The 21,956-nt window shown below is 45.0% G+C and overlaps 1 protein-coding gene across 1 annotated transcript in view; it reads left to right on the plus strand.

Annotated features, from left to right (window-relative positions):
* Positions 1-20,287, plus strand: part of LOC139472208 (X-ray repair cross-complementing protein 5-like) — a 28,740-nt gene extending 8,453 nt beyond the window's left edge. Inside the window, exons 7-21 of the mRNA XM_071254586.1 lie at positions 21-135; positions 690-825; positions 5,821-5,930; positions 6,118-6,180; positions 7,645-7,782; positions 9,864-9,972; positions 10,490-10,550; positions 11,609-11,693; positions 12,306-12,502; positions 13,832-13,925; positions 14,215-14,287; positions 14,966-15,078; positions 15,724-15,820; positions 17,444-17,577; positions 18,060-20,287. Of these exons, the coding sequence (XP_071110687.1) occupies positions 21-135; positions 690-825; positions 5,821-5,930; positions 6,118-6,180; positions 7,645-7,782; positions 9,864-9,972; positions 10,490-10,550; positions 11,609-11,693; positions 12,306-12,502; positions 13,832-13,925; positions 14,215-14,287; positions 14,966-15,078; positions 15,724-15,820; positions 17,444-17,577; positions 18,060-18,077 (1,543 nt within the window). The 3' untranslated portion in view covers positions 18,078-20,287. The remainder of the gene's footprint in view (positions 1-20; positions 136-689; positions 826-5,820; positions 5,931-6,117; positions 6,181-7,644; positions 7,783-9,863; positions 9,973-10,489; positions 10,551-11,608; positions 11,694-12,305; positions 12,503-13,831; positions 13,926-14,214; positions 14,288-14,965; positions 15,079-15,723; positions 15,821-17,443; positions 17,578-18,059) is intronic.
* Positions 20,288-21,956: the final 1,669 nt, after the last annotated feature.

Raw genomic sequence — 21,956 nt, forward strand, 5'->3', positions numbered from 1 at the left:
TGCGATGTTTATTTTTGCAGTGAAGCGTTACCTGCCCTGAGTTATTTCACCGCTCGCCAGGTCCGCCCGACAGCATGGAAATGTACAATGGATATTGGGCCTGATCTCCGCATACCGATTAACTTTTACGGAAAAGTGAGTGTTTGTTTGATTGTACCAGTGACTTGTGATCCCTGAATTGTACTCTGTACAGTAAATCCGACCTTGCATTCAATAGGCATCATGGAAGTTGGATTAATGTCAATTATGACAAACCCAATTTCACAAAAAGAACTCACTGAATGTTAGAACACATTGTGAGCCCAGTTTTGGAGTTGTTAACTTTCGAATTTTATCGAAAAATCAGGATCAAGCATAACTTTGACAATTGGAAATGTTGTGGCTGAGTAGCTGTTGCTGTATTATCACAAATAATTGCACCGCGTGTGGGGATTCCTGGTTGGAATAGAAGTTTATGCTGGCTGTACGAGGTGACTAAATGGATTGGGTGGTCAGGCTTGGTTGATTGCATGTCGTCATGTCCTGATGGTGTGGATTGTTACTCATGATGTCGATCACTAATTTGTCTGGTCCAGATTCTTATCATAGGATGAGGTCTAACATCTGACTCTAAACAACAAACAAACAAAAGAGATATTTGCAACTAAAGCAACTCTCACCCTTATTAAGGTTTGGCTTAAATGATACAGATAAAAGACTTCAAGTTGAAGCAGAGCTGGAAGAAGGTGTATGCTAAGGATCCTGACCAAAAGGTGGGCAACTTGCGGACACAGCACATGAACGATGAGGAGGAGACAGAGATGGAGAGAGAGGACATCGTGCAGGGTATGTAGGGATGAGGTGGAGGGGGACGTGAGGGGGGACATCAGGCAGGGTGTGTAGGGATGAGGTGGAGGGGGATTTCAGGCAGGGTGTGTAGGGATGAGGTAGAGGGGGGACGTCATGCAGGGCGTGCAGGGATGAGGTGGAGGGGGACGTGAGGGGGGACGTCAGGCAGGGTGTGTAGGGATGAGGTGGAGGGGGGACGTCAGGCAGGGTGTGTAGGGATGAGGTGGAGGGGGGATGTCAGGCAGGGTGTGTAGGGATGAGGTGGAGGGGGGACATCAGGCAGGGTGTGTAGGGATGAGGTGGAGGGGGAACGTCAGGCATGGTGTGTAGGGATGAGGTGGAGGGGGATGTCAGGCAGGGTGTGTAGGGATGAGGTGGAGGGGGGATGTCAAGCAGGGTGTGTAGGGATGAGGTGGAGGCGGGACGTCAGGCATGGTGTGTAGGGATGAGGTGGAGGGGGGATGTCAGGCATGGTGTGTAGGGATGAGGTGGAGGGGGGATGTCAGGCAGGGTGTGTAGGGATGAGGTGGAGGGGGACGACAGGTAGGGTGTGTAGGGATGAGGTGGAGGGGGACGACAGGTAGAGTGTGTAGGGATGAGGTAGAGGGGGGACGTCAGGCAGGGTGTGTAGGGATGAGGTGGAGGGGGGACATCAGGCAGGGTGTGTAGGGATGAGGTGGAGGGGGACGACAGGTAGAGTGTGTAGGGATGAGGTGGAGGGGGACGACAGGTAGAGTGTGTAGGGATGAGGTAGAGGGGGGATGTCAGGCAGGGTGTGTAGGGATGAGGTGGAGGGGGATGTCAGGCAGGGTGTGTAGGGATGAGGTGGAGGGGGACGTGAGGGGGACGTCAGGCAGGGTGTGTAGGGATGAGGTGGAGGGGGATGTCAGGCAGGGTGTGTAGGGATGAGGTGGAGGGGGGACATCAGGCAGGGTGTGTAGGGATGAGGTGGAGGGGGACGTCAGGCAGGGTGTGTAGGGATGAGGTGGAGGGGGATGTCAGGCAGGGTGTGTAGGGATGAGGTGGAGGGGGGATGTCAGGCAGGGTGTGTAGGGATGAGGTGGAGGGGGACGACAGGCAGGGTGTGTAGGGATGAGGTGGAGGGGGATGTCAGGCAGGGTGTGTAGGGATGAGGTGGAGGGGGGACATCAGGCAGGGTGTGTAGGGATGAGGTGGAGGGGGAACGTCAGGCATGGTGTGTAGGGATGAGGTGGAGGGGGATGTCAGGCAGGGTGTGTAGGGATGAGGTGGAGGGGGGATGTCAAGCAGGGTGTGTAGGGATGAGGTGGAGGCGGGACGTCAGGCATGGTGTGTAGGGATGAGGTGGAGGGGGGATGTCAGGCATGGTGTGTAGGGATGAGGTGGAGGGGGGATGTCAGGCAGGGTGTGTAGGGATGAGGTGGAGGGGGACGACAGGTAGGGTGTGTAGGGATGAGGTGGAGGGGGACGACAGGTAGAGTGTGTAGGGATGAGGTAGAGGGGGGACGTCAGGCAGGGTGTGTAGGGATGAGGTGGAGGGGGGACATCAGGCAGGGTGTGTAGGGATGAGGTGGAGGGGGACGACAGGTAGAGTGTGTAGGGATGAGGTGGAGGGGGACGACAGGTAGAGTGTGTAGGGATGAGGTAGAGGGGGGATGTCAGGCAGGGTGTGTAGGGATGAGGTGGAGGGGGATGTCAGGCAGGGTGTGTAGGGATGAGGTGGAGGGGGACGTGAGGGGGACGTCAGGCAGGGTGTGTAGGGATGAGGTGGAGGGGGATGTCAGGCAGGGTGTGTAGGGATGAGGTGGAGGGGGATGTCAGGCAGGGTGTGTAGGGATGAGGTGGAGGGGGGACATCAGGCAGGGTGTGTAGGGATGAGGTGGAGGGGGACGTCAGGCAGGGTGTGTAGGGATGAGGTGGAGGGGGATGTCAGGCAGGGTGTGTAGGGATGAGGTGGAGGGGGGATGTCAGGCAGGGTGTGTAGGGATGAGGTGGAGGGGGACGACAGGCAGGGTGTGTAGGGATGAGGTGGAGGGGGATGTCAGGCAGGGTGTGTAGGGATGAGGTGGAGGGGGGATGTCAGGCAGGGTGTGTAGGGATGAGGTGGAGGGGGATGTCAGGCAGGGTGTGTAGGGATGAGGTGGAGGGGGGATGTCAGGCAGGGTGTGTAGGGATGAGGTGGAGGGGGACGACAGGCAGGGTGTGTAGGGATGAGGTGGAGGGGGATGTCAGGCAGGGTGTGTAGGGATGAGGTGGAGGGGGATGTCTGGCAGGGTGTGTAGGGATGAGGTGGAGGGGGACGTCAGGCAGGGTGTGTAGGGATGAGGTGGAGGGGGGACGTCAGGCAGGGTGTGTAGGGATGAGGTGGAGGGGGATGTCAGGCAGGGTGTGTAGGGATGAGGTGGAGGGGGACGACAGGCAGGGTGTGTAGGGATGAGGTGGAGGGGGATGTCAGGCAGGGTGTGTAGGGATGAGGTGGAGGGGGACGACAGGCAGGGTGTGTAGGGATGAGGTGGAGGGGGGACGACAGGCAGGGTGTGTAGGGATGAGGTGGAGGGGGATGTCAGGCAGGGTGTGTAGGGATGAGGTGGAGGGGGATGTCTGGCAGGGTGTGTAGGGATGAGGTGGAGGGGGATGTCTGGCAGGGTGTGTAGGGATGAGGTGGAGGGGGACGTCAGGCAGGGTGTGTAGGGATGAGGTGGAGGGGGACGACAGGTAGAGTGTGTAGGGATGAGGTGGAGGGGGACGACAGGTAGGGTGTGTAGGGATGAGGTGGAGGGGGGACGTCAGGCAGGGTGTGTAGGGATGAGGTAGAGGGGGGACGTCAGGCAGGGTGTGTAGGGATAAGATGGAGGGGGGACGTCAGGCAGGGTGTGTAGGGATGAGGTGGAGGGGGACGACAGGTAGGGTGTGTAGGGATGAGGTGGAGGGGGATGTCAGGCAGGGTGTGTAGGGATGAGGTGGAGGGGGGACGTCTGGCAGGGTGTGTAGGGATGAGGTGGAGGGGGACGACAGGTAGGGTGTGTAGGGATGAGGTGGAGGGGGATGTCAGGCAGGGTGTGTAGGGATGAGGTGGAGGGGGGACGTCTGGCAGGGTGTGTAGGGATGAGGTGGAGGGGGGACGTCAGGCAGGGTGTGTAGGGATGAGGTGGAGGGGGATGTCAGGCAGGAAGTGTAGGGATGAGGTGGAGGGGGACGTCTGGCAGGGTGTGTAGGGATGAGGTGGAGGGGGGATGTCAGGCAGGGTGTGTAGGGATGAGGTGGAGGGGGATGTCAGGCAGGGTGTGTAGGGATGAGGTGGAGGGGGGACGTCTGGCAGGGTGTGTAGGGATGAGGTGGAGGGGGGACGTCTGGCAGGGTGTGTAGGGATGAGGTGGAGGGGGATGTCAGGCAGGAAGTGTAGGGATGAGGTGGAGGGGGACGTCTGGCAGGGTGTGTAGGGATGAGGTGGAGGGGGGATGTCAGGCAGGGTGTGTAGGGATGAGGTGGAGGGGGATGTCAGGCAGGGTGTGTAGGGATGAGGTGGAGGCGGGACGTCAGGCAGGGTGTGTAGGGATGTGGTGGAGGGGGATGTCAGGCAGGGTGTGTAGGGATGAGGTAGAGGGGGGATGTCAGGCATGGTGTGTAGGGATGAGGTGGAGGGGGGACGTCAGGCAGGGTGTGTAGGGATGAGGTGGAGGGGGACGTCTGGCAGGGTGTGTAGGGATGAGGTGGAGGGGGATGTCAGGCAGGGTGTGTAGGGATGAGGTGGAGGGGGATGTCAGGCAGGGTGTGTAGGGATGTGGAGGGGGATGTCTGGCAGGGTGTGTAGGGATGTGGAGGGGGATGTCTGGCAGGGTGTGTAGGGATGAGGTGGAGGGGGACGTCAGGCAGGGTGTGTAGGGATGTGGTGGAGGGGGATGTCTGGCAGGGTGTGTAGGGATGAGGTGGAGGGGGACGTCAGGCAGGGTGTGTAGGGATGTGGAGGGGGATGTCTGGCAGGGTGTGTAGGGATGAGGTGGAGGGGGACGTCAGGCAGGGTGTGTAGGGATGTGGTGGAGGGGGACGTCAGGCAGGGTGTGTAGGGATGAGGTGGAGGGGGATGTCAGGCAGGGTGTGTAGGGATGAGGTGGAGGGGGACGTCAGGCAGGGTGTGTAGGGATGTGGTGGAGGGGGACGTCAGGCAGGGTGTGTAGGGATGAGGTGGAGGGGGGATGTCAGGCAGGGTGTGTAGGGATGAGGTGGAGGGGGACGTCAGGCATGGTGTGTAGGGATGAGGTGGAGGGGGGACATCAGGTAGAGTGTGTAGGGATGAGGTGGAGGGGGGATGTCAGGCAGGGTGTGTAGGGATGAGGTGGAGGGGGGATGTCAGGCAGGGTGTGTAGGGATGAGGTGGAGGGGGATGTCAGGCAGGGTGTGTAGGGATGAGGTGGAGGGGGACGTCAGGCATGGTGTGTAGGGATGAGGTGGAGGGGGGACATCAGGTAGAGTGTGTAGGGATGAGGTGGAGGGGGGATGTCAGGCAGGGTGTGTAGGGATGAGGTGGAGGGGGGATGTCAGGCAGGGTGTGTAGGGATGAGGTGGAGGGGGATGTCAGGCAGGGTGTGTAGGGATGAGGTGGAGGGGGGATGTCAGGCAGGGTGTGTAGGGATGAGGTGGAGAGGGGACATCAGGTAGAGTGTGTAGGGATGAGGTGGAGGGGGAACAGGGGATGGTAACCTATTACAACAAAGCTATAAACAGCTATGTCAGAAGTGTCATGTCTCAATAAATGAAGTCCATAAAATCAATCTCGATAATTTTCCTCTTAGACCCTGAAACAAAAAGATATGCTCTTGTTCATTTTGTTGCCAGTAGAAATCTTTTTTATTGGAAGAATTACTCACAGAAGTTGCAGAAGAAATACTTTGGTTATTAGGAAACTTTCCAAAGACACTGAAAATATTGGGATTCACTGCCACATGAATTTAAAGAAAGAATAATTTTGAAATTCCATGAAATTCCTGAAATATTTCATCTCTCCAAATGTTGCAGGTTATCGCTATGGTAACACATTAGTGCCAATGTCTGAAGATGACAAAGAAAACATGAAGTACAGAGCGGAGAAATGTCTGAAGGTTCTTGGCTTTACAAAAAGTGAAAATGTGAGTATGTTCAAAAACGTCAAGTTCATGTTGTCCAAAGTTTAAAAATGTGTTTATTTGTAAATCAAAATGTGAGAACATTAAAACAAAATGTATTTCACTTCATAGAAATTGGGAAGATGTGTTCAGCGGTATGTTAATAGTTTGTATATGAACATCATTTCAACCCTTGCACTAACATTTTCAGGTAAGACGCCATCACTTCCTCGGAGATGGGACAAATGTTGTTTTTGCAGAGAAAGGTGATGAGGTAGGTCACTCTCCTATCCAGAGTTCCATACGGACGGCAGCCAGCCAGCATAGTACCTCTGCCACAGGCCAGCGCCATGTGATGATTCATTACATCTTTCACAGTCCATTCAAGATTTTGCATAGGCTTTTCATCCGTTTCATGTTTGACAAGTCTACGCATTTTCATAAACAGATGTCAAAGAATGGTTACAGTTCATTAAGAAAGTATCATAAAACGTGAAAATCTACTTGTTTTTGCGTAGTTATCCTTTGTTTACATTGGTTGTACGGCTCCATGTGCTGTCACCGAAGCCCAACGGAGAGCTAGCGATATGGTCACTTTGATGCATAAATAGATATTGTCATGCAACTCACTGTCACAGTTGTAGTAGCATGTCTATATAATTATGCAAAACAAAATGTAAAGTGCCCCGTTTCTGACGTTTCTCAGTGTATGCTGAGTTCAAGATTGAAGAGTCTAAATATTCAGAAATATGTATTTATGCAAGGGAATTCCCAGGGGTTTCCCCAGGAATGTGGATGTAGTCTGTCAGTGTTTACATCATTTCAAGAATACCGTCTCGTTAAAGATGTATGAACGTCAAATTGTGTCATTTATACGCTTATGAACTTCAGTTTTGCGGTCATATGACTGGCCTCTCTTCCAATGGAAAAGCCATATATTGTGTAAACTTCAAATTAAAAAATTATTAATATCAATGGTTGTGATTGCACATTTACCATGAACCATAATTACCACCCTAATTTTAATATGTTTAGTCCGGTAGCCTGACACGTCAATAATTCACTCTGTCCAAAAGTGCTAATACTTCACTACATGGAAACTGGGTCAACGTTTCCCGCATAGTGATATGCTGTAGGCCTGACCTCATGTCACTTGTCATGACCCGCTTCACGGAAACGGGTCAATGATTCACTGCAGCGGCTGCAGGCGAGGGACTCCCCTTGATGATTGTGCCCCAATAATACAAACGTGTTTTGTGTAATAATTTACAGTTACAGTTTTCCCAAATATTTCCATAATTATTTATGTATTACATATGTATGCATATCATTTTACATGTGTGGGAGAAAAGTTTCTTTTATAACTGGTGCGGTCGGGTAGCCTAGTGGTTAAAGCGTTCGCTCGTCAGACCCGGGTTCGATTCCCGATATGGGTACAATGTGTGAAGCCCATTTCTGGTGTCCCCCGCCGTGATATTGCTGGATTATTGCTAAAAGCGGCATAAAACCATACTCATTCACTCACTCACTCTTTGATAACTTTGTTTACATCCTTCTAACTATTACTCATCACCATGGAACTTTCCCCAACCCAAAACAAATAAGCTGGCGCTGATGCCTCTATAGACCAACATTGTAGAATGTGTCACTGTGAAATAAGAGAATCAGCTGACACTATACATTGAAACTTATCCCCTCTATAGACAGACTCTGTTTGTAACTCATTCCTCAACTACAGGCTGCTGGGGTCGCTCTCTCTGCCATCATCAACGCCCTCTATGAGACAAACATGGTGGTCATCGCGCGCAGAGTCTACTCCAGTGCCTCAGGACCTAAACTTGGAGTTCTCTGGCCTTCCATCAAGGCCAATTATGAGGTAGGCACTCACTTCACAGACAGGGATTGTTACAGCTGTGTGGCCTAAAACTACAGTCAAATGAGTTGGCCTGCCAGTCCTAGACTTCGGAAAACATAACTTTAAATTGACTTCCAAAAGTAGAAATACAAGTTTTTGGTGTCAAGTTATTGCATTTATGGCATATCTAGCTCAGCTGGCAGAATGTAAAGTGAGCTTTTGCCATGGCCAGTTTGTGAAGTATCTGTTTTTGTAATATTTTAATTTTTTAGCTTTTTATATTATAAACTGCCACAAAGTGGACGGGGAATATAGGAATGGGTGCTGACTGTCTGTCCTTCCATCCTTCCGTCCGTCCGTCCGTACATTTCTTTACCAAACTTGGCACATAGATAGGTCTAGTGGTAAACGGTGCCTTTTGATAGTTGGGGATTATAAAAAAGATTTTCCTTTTCTACTGCAACGACTTTTACTTAGACTGAAAATGGCGGTAGTGCTCGTTTCTGGAGCAGAAATTGAAAACTGTCCAATATTTCTTGCACACAACTGGACATGTCATATTGGCGGATGATATGAGTATTTCATGCTTGATTGACCTTTGCACTTTCAAATTCTCTCGAATTGCATTTCCTTGCACTGCAAACATCTCCTAAGAAGTCACTGGACCAATGAAGCTGAAGCTTCACGTGCTTGTTGCCACCATTCATGGCACCCCGGTTTGTTCAGGAGGTTCCAATCTAGATTTCAATATGGCCATATTGCCATATCAAACACCTCTATATGGTCATTACTTGGGATATTATCAAATTTGACCTCGATTTCACCTTTGCACATTGACCATGTTCTAAGTCATAAATTCTTGTCCCAACCAATGATGACACCTGAATTTCTTAAAGACTCCCGTTTTCAAGAAAGTTGTAATGGCAGTCATATTGAAAAATCGGTTTATGGCCATTTTGTACCTTGTTTTAACCCCTGTAAAGTTTTCTCTTCTGAAATTTACCAGACTGAAGAATCTGACATTGTCCTGCTGTTTACTCCTTATTATAGTTAACATAATTGTTCAATTAGTTAGGTTTTGGTAATATTTGAATATCATTGCTGATAGCACTCAGTGACTGTCCTTATTGACTACATACCCAGGTGAGCCACAGTGCTGTGACACTACTTTTCCTCACTACTTATGGAGAAATATTTTAACATGAATGCTAACTGCAACTTTTGTTGGCACTATTTTCATTCATTTCCTGGAACTATGGTGTTTTTTTCTTTTTTTTCTTTTATATTTTGGTTTCATGATTTTTTATGATGAAAACAAGTTGTTTTCTGTTTCCGGAACAAAACTTCAAAACTGTTTTATACTTCTTGTTGAAACTTCATATATAGATCAGTCTAGTGGGGAACTGATGCCATTTGATGATTTGGGATTTAGAAAAATAACAAACAGCGTTATTTTTTTCTTCACTGAACTGAAGGTATCCAATGGCAATGAAGCATAAGTGGGGTACAAGAAGCCAAACTCCCATTTCCGAATTGCACCAGACTAGGGGGATGTGTCATCTCCTGATGACTCTTGTTTATGCAAAGTAGTGTCATAGTGTGATGAGCTGACATGCTTCACTACAGACTTGGTGACCTGCTGTTTCAGGTGTAACATGGTAGCTTTAATGTTTTCACTTTGGGAAAAGAAAGCCAACTCATTGAATGATGTCTCGTTGCACAGAACTGATTATTAAACAATAAAAACAAAGGAACTATCATCGAAAATTCGCTAATGAAGAAGTTACAAAACATAGTTGTTCAGTGAGAAAATAATTTCCCAGACAATAAATAAATCTCCCATAGTTTTCTTTGTTATTATTATGTTAAACATAAATTTTATAAACATTGAGGACTGTGCGATCAAGTTTGTAATGATTCTTGGTATGAGACATGGTGGTAAAATCCACGAGTCAGTTGTGTATGATGAATGTCATTGTAGTTCTCTTGTGTAGATGATGCTGTGACGTACTATCAACTTTGAATGGTTTTACGAAGAAAGACTTCTGAAATTTGTAAGGCAAGTTTTGTATCTCTCAAATAACATTAATTTTCTTGTGCAGTGTTTGTATTGGGTGGAAATCCCTTTTGCCGAGGACCTACGTCAGTTTACCTTTGGGACTCTGCCCATCACGGATGATGGTGAAACGAACAAGAAATACAAGCCCACTGGTATGTATTGAAGGATAAACAGTCACACTTATTACAGAATAGTTTATGTCAGTGTTACGTTTAGCTCACCCGACAGAAAGTAAAGTGAACTTAAGTCATGGACTGTTTGTCTGGTGAAATGGTCATGGTAAAATTTCACATGGCTGTTATCACCAATTACATCACCTGAACTTGTTCTTAGGTTCAAATATGATTTCAATATGGCCACCACAGCAGCTATTGTTGAAAAATCAATTTATCGCCATTACTCGGCCATGTTTGCACAAAACGTAATGAAATTTGGTATTTGGTTTGTTAATTGTGGAGCTGAAATGCATATTTTGCTCTGTAAACATTTTTTTCTGAAATGTTTCTCTGAACAGTGGCAGGTATGTTTCTCCTTCTGCTGAGAGAATATTTTGTTAAGACAGGTGGTTATATATGTAGACATTTTTAACTACGTAATCAAGTGAGCAACAGTGTTGTGGAACTATTCTTCTCTACATTATGTCAACACATGCCAATGTTGTTTCCACAGCTGAGCAACTCAATGCGGTGGATGACCTCATCACATCCATGGACCTGAGCCAGGCTGCAGCGTAAGCCCCATACACTGATGGAAATAACTTCCTTCACAGAAACAATCAGTAGCATAAACCTATAACTTCATAAATATTCTTCTCAGGAAAAAGAATTCAGCATAAAGTAAACAAAATACAGGACTGTTCTCTAAACTTGATTTCATTTCCACATTTGTGAGAGTTTGGGTTGGTGAATCTGTAAATGATGACATTATTAAACTGTCCAGCTGTTCGTAACACAGTGAAGAGATATTTCAATTGGCTACATCATACGATATTTCTAACTTGTTGGAATGATTACAGGGGTTTATGTACACCTGCTCAGAGACTGATATTCAGCCCCAAGTTTGCATCAAATGTCAATCACTATTGCCAAATTGGAATTAATGTTAATATGGTTAGATCTTATATGCTGGCTTTGATAACAGGACCAAACACACTATGATAATGACAAGGAGGCTTTCATGCTTAGTTTACAATAATGCGAGATTAAAATACCTCAGAATTTAGGAGTTTAGGAGTCCCAAGTTTGAACAAAATGATGATTCCCCCCCCCCCCCCCCCCCCCCTATTTTGCCTGCAAAAGGCACTTGATTTAGATAAATCCCTGGGTTATCATTGTGTACTGCTTGGTTGTGTGCACTGTCTGCATGGCCGTAGCACTTGGTGCAAATGTACCAGGAGGTCAGCATGGCCGTAGCACTCTGTGCACATGTACCAGGTGGTCAGCATGGCCGTAGCACTTGGTGCAAATGTACCAGGAGGTCAGCATGGCCGTAGCACTCTGTGCACATGTACCAGGTGAGCTGCATGGCCGTAGCACTTGGTGCACACGTACCAGGTGAGCTGCATGGCCGTAGCACTCGGTGCACATGTACCAGGTGGTCAGCATGGCCGTAGCTCTCTGTGCACATGTACCAGGTGAGCTGCATGGCCGTAGCACTCTGTGCACTTGTACCAGGTGAGCTGCATGGCCGTAGCACTCGTTGCACATGTACCAGGTGGTCAGCATGGCCGTAGCACTCTGTGCACATGTACCAGGTGAGCTACAGTGCCTTGACATGTTTTGGTTGTAGAGATGATGATGACGACGAAGAAGAAAAGACAGAAGTGCTGAAGCCCAAACTGACCTTTAACCCCTACTTTCAGAGATTATACCAGGTAAGACAGCTATAACATGTCAGATGCATGTCAGACATGCCTGTCCAAGACACTAATGGAATTTGTGGGGATTCTTTAGATGCCTGTCTTGGACTGATAGTCAAAACATATCTCCGAGTTGTTGATTATATATTTATGACGATTCTGTTCTTAGGAGATAACAATTCAGATTTGAGATTTGTTGACAGACAGACAGAAATGACAGACAGACAGACAGAAATGACAAACATTTGATAAAATATTGGAAAAAATGTGTGAGCATCATTTCGTCTTCACAAGGCCTAGAAAGTTGATATCAATACATGGAAGTTTGTGTAGGTGATGATAATCATACGGGGTGATGATAATCATATGGGGTGATGATAATCATATGGGGTGATGATAATCATACGGGGTGATGATAATCATACGGGTTGATGATAATCATATGGGGTGATGATAATCATACGGAGTGATGATAATCATATGGGGTGATGATAATCATATGGTTTTCACTGTCCTGTTAGAATCATCTTCTCCTCTCGTCTTTGGTAATTGCTGACAGAAATGTAAACATAAGCTCTCATTGTAAGTGCTGTATGAAATGTGATATTACACACTTATCTGATGCAGTGCCTACAACACAGAGCGGAGAACACTGACGAGGGATTACCAGAGTTATCTCCCATTATTGCAAGCTATCTCAAACCACCACAAGAAATTATCACAAACTGCGAGGAACATGTGGAGAAAATTAAAAAGCTCTTTAAACTAGAAATGGTAACTAAGAAGAAAGAAGAACAAACTGGAGAAACCATGTTTAAGGATAAGTAAGTTGATTCGGCTGATGTCTTTCACTTGATGTAAGGGGGCACGGGTGGCCCAGTCGTCCAAGGCGCCGCGATTCGCTGTGCAGAGTTGCGTCCCTTAGGCACGCCAGAAACCTATGATTATGGGTTCGAATCCTGGTTCACCCCAATTATGTTTCTAGGTTTGTCAGCACCATACCCGTGCTCGTGGGTTTCACTGAAGTGGTAAACGTCTGAGACGTGCATCACTTCGGGCTCCCACATTAAACTGACACGCCGTGATGTAACTGGAATACTGTTAAAAGCGGCGTTAAACCCAACTCACTTACTCACTTGATGTAAGGGGGCACGGGTGGCCCAGTTTACTAAGGCGCCTCAATTCACTGTGCAGAGTTGCATCACATCCATGGGTACGTCAGAAACCTTTGAATCCTGATTAATCTCGATTATGTTTCTAGGTTTGTCAGCACTATATCCATGTTGAGGGTTTCACCAAACCCTCGAGACCTGCATCACTTAAGGCTTTCCTCACACATTAAGTTGACAAGCCATGAGATAATTGGAATACTGTTCATAATGGCGTTAAATCCAACTTATTCACTCTCTCATTGGATGTACAGTAAACTACGTTTATAACGAACACGCATATAACAAACTGACGGATATAACAAACTTACTTTTTTGTCCCGACTATTTGCTGTAGTTATGTTGTATATATGCTTATAACGAACTATGGCTACAACAAACTAAACTTAGTGGTCCCTTTGAGTTTGTTATAACCGTAATTTACTGTAATCCTATCAATAATTACCTTCCCTAGAGGGAATGGATTCTGTCATATGTTGCTGAATCCTGAAGCCCAAGTTGCCAAATGGCTGTATAGAGTTGATAGTACTTAGAGGAGCAAGGAACGACTGACCATGGAGGTTAGTATGACAGTGTTGTGTTGAGGTGGATTGGGGACTGTCTCTGTGGTCTAGTGGATGGAGTATCTGTCCAGAGAGCAGACAGTTGGGGTTTGAGCCCCAGTTGTGCCATACCAAAAGAGGCTAAAAGATGGTACTTCTTGTTTCCCTGCCTGGGGTTCAGCATTAAGGGGCTAAAACAAGGAGTGCTTGGCTTGGAGTCTGTGTCTGGGTGGGGTATTCATGTTAAACTGAGGCACGGTACTACCGATATATAACCGGCATTTGTCTGAACTAGTACAAGCCACACATGCTATATAAGTGCAATAATCTTGAACACAATGTTAAACTCATTTTCGCCTTGACTTTGGTTTAGTGTGGCATAGACAGCATAGTGACATGGTGATGTTGTGGGTGTAGATGTTGATGTCTGTTGGTGTTATAGTGAGGCGGAGGCTGGGCCTGCTCCCAAACGACAAAAGCTGGACGACAACCTGGAAGGAGGGATGCAGGACATCACTCGGGCGAAGGTCACTCAGGTAAGGTCAAGGTCAAATCTTATACAGTGCAAGAGAGTCAACACTGACACTGAAAGGTTATGGAGCCATTCAGAGAAATGCAAATAAACTGACTCTTTGGAAAATATTTCCTCACACCTCAGACAGTGAACAAAAAGACATTGAAAAATATTTCCTCACACCTCAGACAGTGAACAAAAAGACATTGAAAGTTTTCCTCAACTGCAAATAGCTGAAGGGATCGTGATATGATGGTCAGCTCCCCAGCGAGTATTTCTAAGACAGTAACTGTGTATTTGTCATACAACAGGTTGGGACAGTGACGCCGACAGCCGACTTCCAGGCCCTCATCAGCAGGAAGGACGAAGACATGTTTGAAGAAGGTGAGGACCTCTAACTGCTGTACTGAGACACATCGAGTAGGCACCGCCAAATGAAACCTCTTTCCATGGCAAGGGAGTTAACTGGCTACATATGTCCAGTTTCCACTCCTGTCGAACTAGGCTGGAATTTCTTGGCTCGATCATAGCGCCACGAGTGTCTATTAAGTTATGTCCCTGCTATGTCTCTCCTATTGACCAATCACCTCTCATATCACTTGCATTTGTTTCAAACAAAATGGCGGCGCCAAGTCAAGACGATCTGATCGATAATCAAAATCAATATTGTCATGAAACGGGTCTTCCTTCGCGAAGTGCATCAAATCACGTGAGCACCTTGATTAAAACCATGAAAACGTTGGAAAATATCTTTTGACGCTGAGTTGGAGGTATATATGCCATGCAAATCCAACAATCAGCAGAAATCTGCATGGCCATTTATGAACCGGATGTGGATTTCATTACACTCTATTTGGACTGCATAGACTTGATAGTCCAGCCAAAATGTAACTCCATAATTCAAGCCTTGTTGGGCAAGGGTGGAAACTGGACTTTCAGAATCAGTTGACTCCCTTGCCTCGGGAAGATGAATGAAACCTGCACATGAATCCAGGTTTTGATGCAGATGGCCACCCAGCTGGAGCAGTAGAGGCATTACAAGTTGTATTGTTTTGTGTTCAGCTTGTAAACAGATGCAGAAGAGAGTGGAGCAGATAGTGACGGACTCATTCGGCACCCAGTTCTACGGCAAGGCCATGGAGTGTTTGAAGGCACTCAGACAGGAGTGTATCAAGGTGAGTTCAGGGACGATGGTGGGGCCCAGTAGTTAAAGCAGGGTTAACTAGGTTTGAGTCCCAACTGAGTAAACTGTGTGAAACACATGCTTTGTTTCTTCACCGTGATATGTGTAGAATGTCGGGAAGAATGACACAAGACTCACTCACTCACCCCAGGCTGAGGGGATGAAAACACAGTGCTATGACATAGTGTTTTGGAGAAATAAGAGATTAAGGAATTAATTATTTAAAAAAAAATTAATTTAAAAAAATCATATTTCGCAGTAGATGTTAGTTTGTTTTTTTATGAGCAGGGAGTTCAATTTATGTTAGCTAAGACTGCATCTGTGCACTGGAGTAGTGTTTTTATCCTTTTGACTGGTTAAATAGCTAAACATATATGTTTCATCCCATGAAGGTCCAGGTTAGAATTGATCTTTAACAACCCATGCTGGTCGTAAGAGGTGACTAACGGGATCGGGTGGTCAGGATTACAGAATTGGTTGATGCGTGTTATCGTATCCCTCATGAAACTCGATGCTCATGATGTCAATCACTTGATTTTCTTGTCCAGACTTGATTATTTACAGACCAGGGTCATATAGCTGGAATATTGCTGAGTGAGGGGTCAAACAACAAATAAACAAAACATATTTGTTTCAGAAACAAGAAGCAAAGGTGTACAATGACTTCATGACCAAATACAAGGACAAGCTCATTGGAAAAGGAAAGAGAGATTTCTGGGATCAAATAGTTCAAGGTATGTTGAAGTCTATACACCTGCACATGCTGAGTGTAAGAAACAGGTAGTTTGCTGGTGAGCCAGGATAAGCTGAGTTTGTGACCTGACAGTTAACCCCATATGTATGAGGTCCGCCCACTGGCACGTACCATTGAGAAAATAGGGGTAGCGGGTGGTCCGGTAGTACGATGGACAGGTGCATGTCCTGTCTCGGCTGACAAGTTCTAGTTGCCAGTTCAATAGTGTTATGAACAATACGTGTGTGCATGGATGCGTAGGCAATTTATTCGGCATGACCTGCACATGTACCACATGCGTACCTCTCGACCTGTAACAAACCAAATATGTTTGCCCAAATTCTGGGCACTGCTACTTTTCTTAAATGTGTTTTGTGAGTTGTTTCAACTTATCCTAGATTACCAGTAGGAGGATGTCTCTTTCTCAAAACAAGGTTCTCCACACTCCTCTAAGCTCCCCTCTCAATAAAACACTAATATATTCATTGAAGCTGTTATTAGACAGCCTTGGTCAAATGTAGATTTAATATTGCTAGCAGACCAATCAGAATGCAACATTTTTTAATTTCGTGATAGAATCATCTGCTGTAAATGATGACATTAACGCAAGCTTGAAATAATAGTTGAACCTCATTATCTCGAACCCCTCAGGGCCAGACATATGGTTACACATATCTGGGGTTGGACACATCCAACTTCCCCTTACTACTTAACTAACCAAAAGACAACAGAAAGAAAAATTACCTCATTATTCATGGTGACGCAGTCATCACTGCTGCCGAGATTGAAGGTGCTACTATAAGTTAGTTACAGGCGTCATGTTCGGGACATTATATCTAATATATTACCTCGACTTTATCAGGGTAAGTTTTAACATATTGTTAACTCTTGGGCAGTGTTCGAACCAAGAAGTATTGCCAGGCTGCCATCAGGACGCACAAACTCTTCATGACTAAACTCTTCAGACCCTGACTAAACTCTTCAGGCCCTCATCTTAAAAAAAACTGCAGCTTATTGTGACAGATAAATCAAGATGTAAATTTACAAGGACCCATACAAATTTGGAACTACAGGCCCGACACAAAATCTACCCGCAACAGGCCTACGGGCAGACACATTTTTCAAACACTGCTCTTCGGACTATATTTTGAGTTTAGCCTGGTGTTTAAAGTGTCTGCTCATCATGCCAAAGTCCCAGGTTCAATTCCCCCCAATGTACATTTGTGCCATGATATTGCTGGAATATTGCTAAAAGTAGCTTAAAACCATATTCACTCACCTACCCACAATGCAGTAGTGCATAGTCTTTTTCTTGAGTGCCTGGACTATTGCAGGTATTTGTCCAGCGTTCAAAACTCAGTGCCCCTAGCAAAAATAGGAAAAACAGTTATTTTGTTCAAAACTGTTATTTTTTTAAAGTTCTTATTTTCTTAATTTCAGAAGTGCTATATTCAGTGAATACAAGTCACCTTGACCAAACTATCACGTTAGTTATAAATATTAACATTGATAAGTTTGTAATTCCCATTATGGGAATTTTTACTGACATTTTGGCCTCTGAGCAGGTCCATGTACAACCATATATTCATGCCAGTGTTTATTAGCTCTGTGTACTTCGCTGCAGATAAGCAGGCTCTGATCACCAAGATGGAGTGTGAAGATGGCGGAGTGTCCAAGGAGGAGGCAAACAAGTTTGTGGAGGAGGAGGTGAAAGATGAGCCTGCTCCAGCAGCCGATGCAGAAACAACTGACGACCTGGTGTGTTGCATCATACCCACCTGTTTACATGTCACTTCTATTGTAGTGATCCCTTCTCACCTGTATTATAGGGGCGGTGGGGTAGCCTAGTGGTTAAAGCATTCGCTTGTCGCGCTGCAGACCTTGGTTCAGTTCCCCACATGGGCACAATGTGTACCCGTTTCTGGAGTCCCTTACCGTGATGTTGCTGGAGTATTGCGCAAAACGGCGTAAAATAATATTCACTGTATTATAATGTAACAGATCAGTTGTTGACTATAATCAATCATTGGAACATCACTGTTAATCATAGTACAGGTATAACGGTTTTTAATGTGCCTCTCTCAAGAATTGCTCGTGGTGATGTATTATTATTACAGGTCCCTGTGCACTCGGTTTTCAGCTCTCTGGGGAGTATACTGTTATTGTTGATGATACCTGTAATTCTAGGTGCAGAACGATGATGTTCAAAGCCAAGTTAATAATGTTTTATTGTACTTCAGATGGATCAGTTGGAGTAGCCTGGGCAACACATAACCATATACTACCAGGGCAACAACTGATTGTGTTGAAGGCAAATACCTAGGTGGGATTCAAGAGGCAGCTCAACGATTGTCAACAAAGGCCAAGGTTCTGTTCATAGCTCAGCTTTTGGTCATGAACAAATCTGTGCAAAGTGCTTTATAGATCATCGAAATGTAAATAATCATTTATCTCGTCTTATTGACAACATGTTTGGTCAGCTAAAAATGATCTCTTACAGGTAAGCTGCTACTTGGAGTTAAGCATTCATCATATATCATGTGTTCATGTAGCCAACAGGATGTATGTCGTAGGAGAATCACTCATCTCACATATTTGCAGGATGGCAATCTCTTCGGATGCTTTACTCTGATTCTAAGGATTTTCTAATCATCCTGTCAGTGTGGAGACTTCTAAATCTTCCATATGTGAGAGCGAAGCATTTAGAGCAGCACATCTCATTTCTGTATCTAGACAAACAATGTAAATGGGCAGTTCTGAATGGAGAATAAAAATGGGTGTGCTTTCTTGTGGATTTTTACCCCTTGTCATTTCAGTCTTATATTATAATCAATGATGTTAGAAGTTCTTGCTGAGCGTTAATTTCTGCTGCATCAAACATTAGTTGCCCTAAAACTGCTGTCCCAGGCTGACAATTTAGCTTCTCTATTTAGAAAGCTGACGTCTGACGTATTTAAACACTCGAGAGTCTGTAAGTCCTGCTCTCTCGTGTTTACATTTACAACTGAAACCCCGGAGGCGTGTTTTCTCCTATATTTAAGGGGCGGTCAGGTAGCCTAGTGGTTAAAGCGTTCACTCGTCATGCCGAAGACCCGGGTTCGATTCCCGACATGGGTACAATGTGTGAAGCCCATTTCTGGTGTCCCCTGCCGTGAGATTGCTAGAATATTGCTAAAAGCAGCGTAAAACCATATTCACTCACTCCTATATTTAAATGACTTTAGCAAGATGAATAACATATTTTTAGTAGATTTTAATGTTTTTAGGCTGTCTGATGGTCTGTATTCAGAATATTTAACTTTTTCTAAGATCAATATTTTTACGCTCTGTGCGAGTGATGGTTGCCGTTTCAGAAAATCAATCTCACAAACTTGTTTAACTACAGTTTCAGGTCAACTTTTACTTGACTTAATTTCTTGGCTTAACAATAACTATTGTGTAATTAAAAACTCCATCTGTCCCATATAATTGTCCTTTGTCCTCTTACAATCTTTTGTATGTTTAAGGGCTTTACACGGATGCTATGTGCTTCAGTAATAATTTCCCGCATTGGTCTGGCCTAATATATTAATATACATTAAATCCCAACATGATACTGTTACTAGTACTGTCACTGCCAACTTGCATTCACTGCCAGGTCAACCATGATGTTTTAGATGTAGGTATATGGTAGGTGTCTATTTCCAATTTAGAAGCATGTGCATATGTGTCCACAGTAAAAATCAAAACACAAAGTGAAGCAAAAGGATGATTAAGAGGAAAATTATTCAAAACTTGAGTTGTTCGTAACAACACAATTTAGTAAAACTTTCACCTGTAACCCCTCGAATTTAAAAAAAATTAAAACTCCTGGCCAGAGGTATTAATAAATCATTTATGGTTGGTTAGAGTCACAGGCAAAACTCGAAGCTGTGGTTTATTAACGTGTTTATGTTCAATACAAATACCAGCAGACTTATTTTAAGCTGCATTGATGTTTGAGAGACAACGGTCCAGGACATGATCGCCATCTTGATGCTGAGTCGGGCCTTGTTCAACAACCACATCTTTGCCCATGAATGATCGTGACTCCCATATCCTTAGATAGACTTAGGAAAGTTGTAGAACTAAGATCCCTTTGTGGAACAAAAGCCTGGACTCTTGTCCACTCCATTTATTCTTCGTACACTGGTCACATGGACAGTCAACCATTTTTTAAGCAATTTTATATGTACAATGTATTATTGACAAGGGAACATGTTTTCGAAAAAATACTCTTTGTATCTTTTCGTCAAATTTATCAAACTGGTAGTAATTGCAATTTGGACCAGCTCTTGTTTCTATCGGTTGAACATGGAGATGGTAAAGAATCATTTGCTTTTTTGTCAGAATTTTCCAAAACATTACACATGGACCACCGACTGGATAGCTCAAAAGAGCATCTAATGTGTCTGCTCGCTATGAAAATAAATGTGTTTTTTGGTATGAATTGCTGTTGATTTGTGTGTGACCATGGTATTGAGTGATTGTCATTTTGGCAGTCCTTAAATAGGTCTGGTCCAGGCAAACCAGTCATTGATAGCATGAGCTACAAACCTTGCCATCAGGACACCTTGAAACACGAGCCATGTCTCAGACGTTTATCACCAGATACACACGTTTCGTCCGGGACATATTCAGACTAGTAACCCTCATTAGCTCATGTATTGAGACAATTTAGGAAAAGACATATTGATATCCCAGGAGAAAAGTACTTCAGCAGATGACACCGCCACCATTAGAACAAGCATGAAATACTCATATCCCCTGCCAATATGACATGTCCGGTGAGTGCAAGGCAAGAAATAGTGTACAGTGTTCAAGATCTGCTGCAGAAAGGAGCACTACCGCCATTTCAGTCTAAATCAAAGTTGTTGCCATAGAAACTCTAAAATTACTTTTTTCAAAAATCCCAAACTATCAAAAGGTACCAGTTCACCACAAGACCTATCTATGTGCCAAGTTTGGTTAAGATATCTTTCATGGTCTTTTAGTTTTCATATACCGGTAGTCATCTCCTAACTTGCCGTCCAGTGGAAGTAGATGTGGGAGTGGAAGTGTATTTCAACCTTGTAATTCACTCATGTGGAATCAGATGTTACGTCACATGAGTACATACAGCAATCTGGCGTTTCAGTCCCTACATCTACAGCAATGCCAAAGAATGACTGTACGAATGGCACCAGTAAAAAGGCTGCACTCATTCCACGCATATGGAGGTAAGGTAGCCTAGTGGTTAAAGCAGTCCAGGGTTTGATTCCCACATTGGTACAATGTACAAAGCCCATTTCTGGTTCCCCCCCACAAAGATATTGCTGGATTAATAGTAAAAGCAGCGTAAAACTATACTCACTCATCCCATTTGAGGAATCAACTTGTCTTCAGCAAGACAAGCCAATGCCTTAACTTCTATGAACAGCATTTCAGTTATATCATTATCACTGTGTCAGCTTAAAATGATGCAGGTCGTCAACTTTTGTAAAACACATCAGCACAAATCGGTGATGACAAACCTAGAAACAATTAGGACCAATCTGGAATTTATGTGTTGGAACATCTAAGAGATGAGGCTCCCTCAAACTGTGGCGCCATAAGACGAATAGGCCACCTGTGGCCCCAGTGATGCCCCAGTGATGCTCCAAAACAGTCTTCACAAATAACACTGTAGTAATCACCACTTGGTCACACAGGATAATCAAATAATTACACCAAACACAAATTTTCTTTCATAAATCATGTTTATAAACATTTTGAACATTTAACAGAACAAAAATATAAATTCATAATGCCACTGTCAAGTTGTATTTACAAAATCTCTTCCCATGAAGTACTTGCCTTCAGGCCGACTTAACTGCTTTACACATAGGTTACTCATGCATGTCTTGTAGGGCAGATATAGTGCATGAGCTGTGAATGTAGATGTGTATTTACACTTGATGTACAATGTTTTAATACATGTGTAACATTCACAAGCTCTATCTTTAAGTGTCATAAAAATTGCTTGTAAATGACTTGAAGCACCATATGCAACACAATGAGTCGGCAAGTAATTGATTATACACGTTCGCATTATACTAAAAGAAAAAACTAAACAAAACGAGAAACTGCACATCAATGAA

Source organism: Haliotis cracherodii, unplaced genomic scaffold, assembly GCF_022045235.1.
Source record: "Haliotis cracherodii isolate W230 unplaced genomic scaffold, xgHalCrac1.p SCAF_1, whole genome shotgun sequence".
Classification (NCBI taxonomy): Eukaryota; Metazoa; Mollusca; class Gastropoda; order Lepetellida; family Haliotidae; genus Haliotis; species Haliotis cracherodii.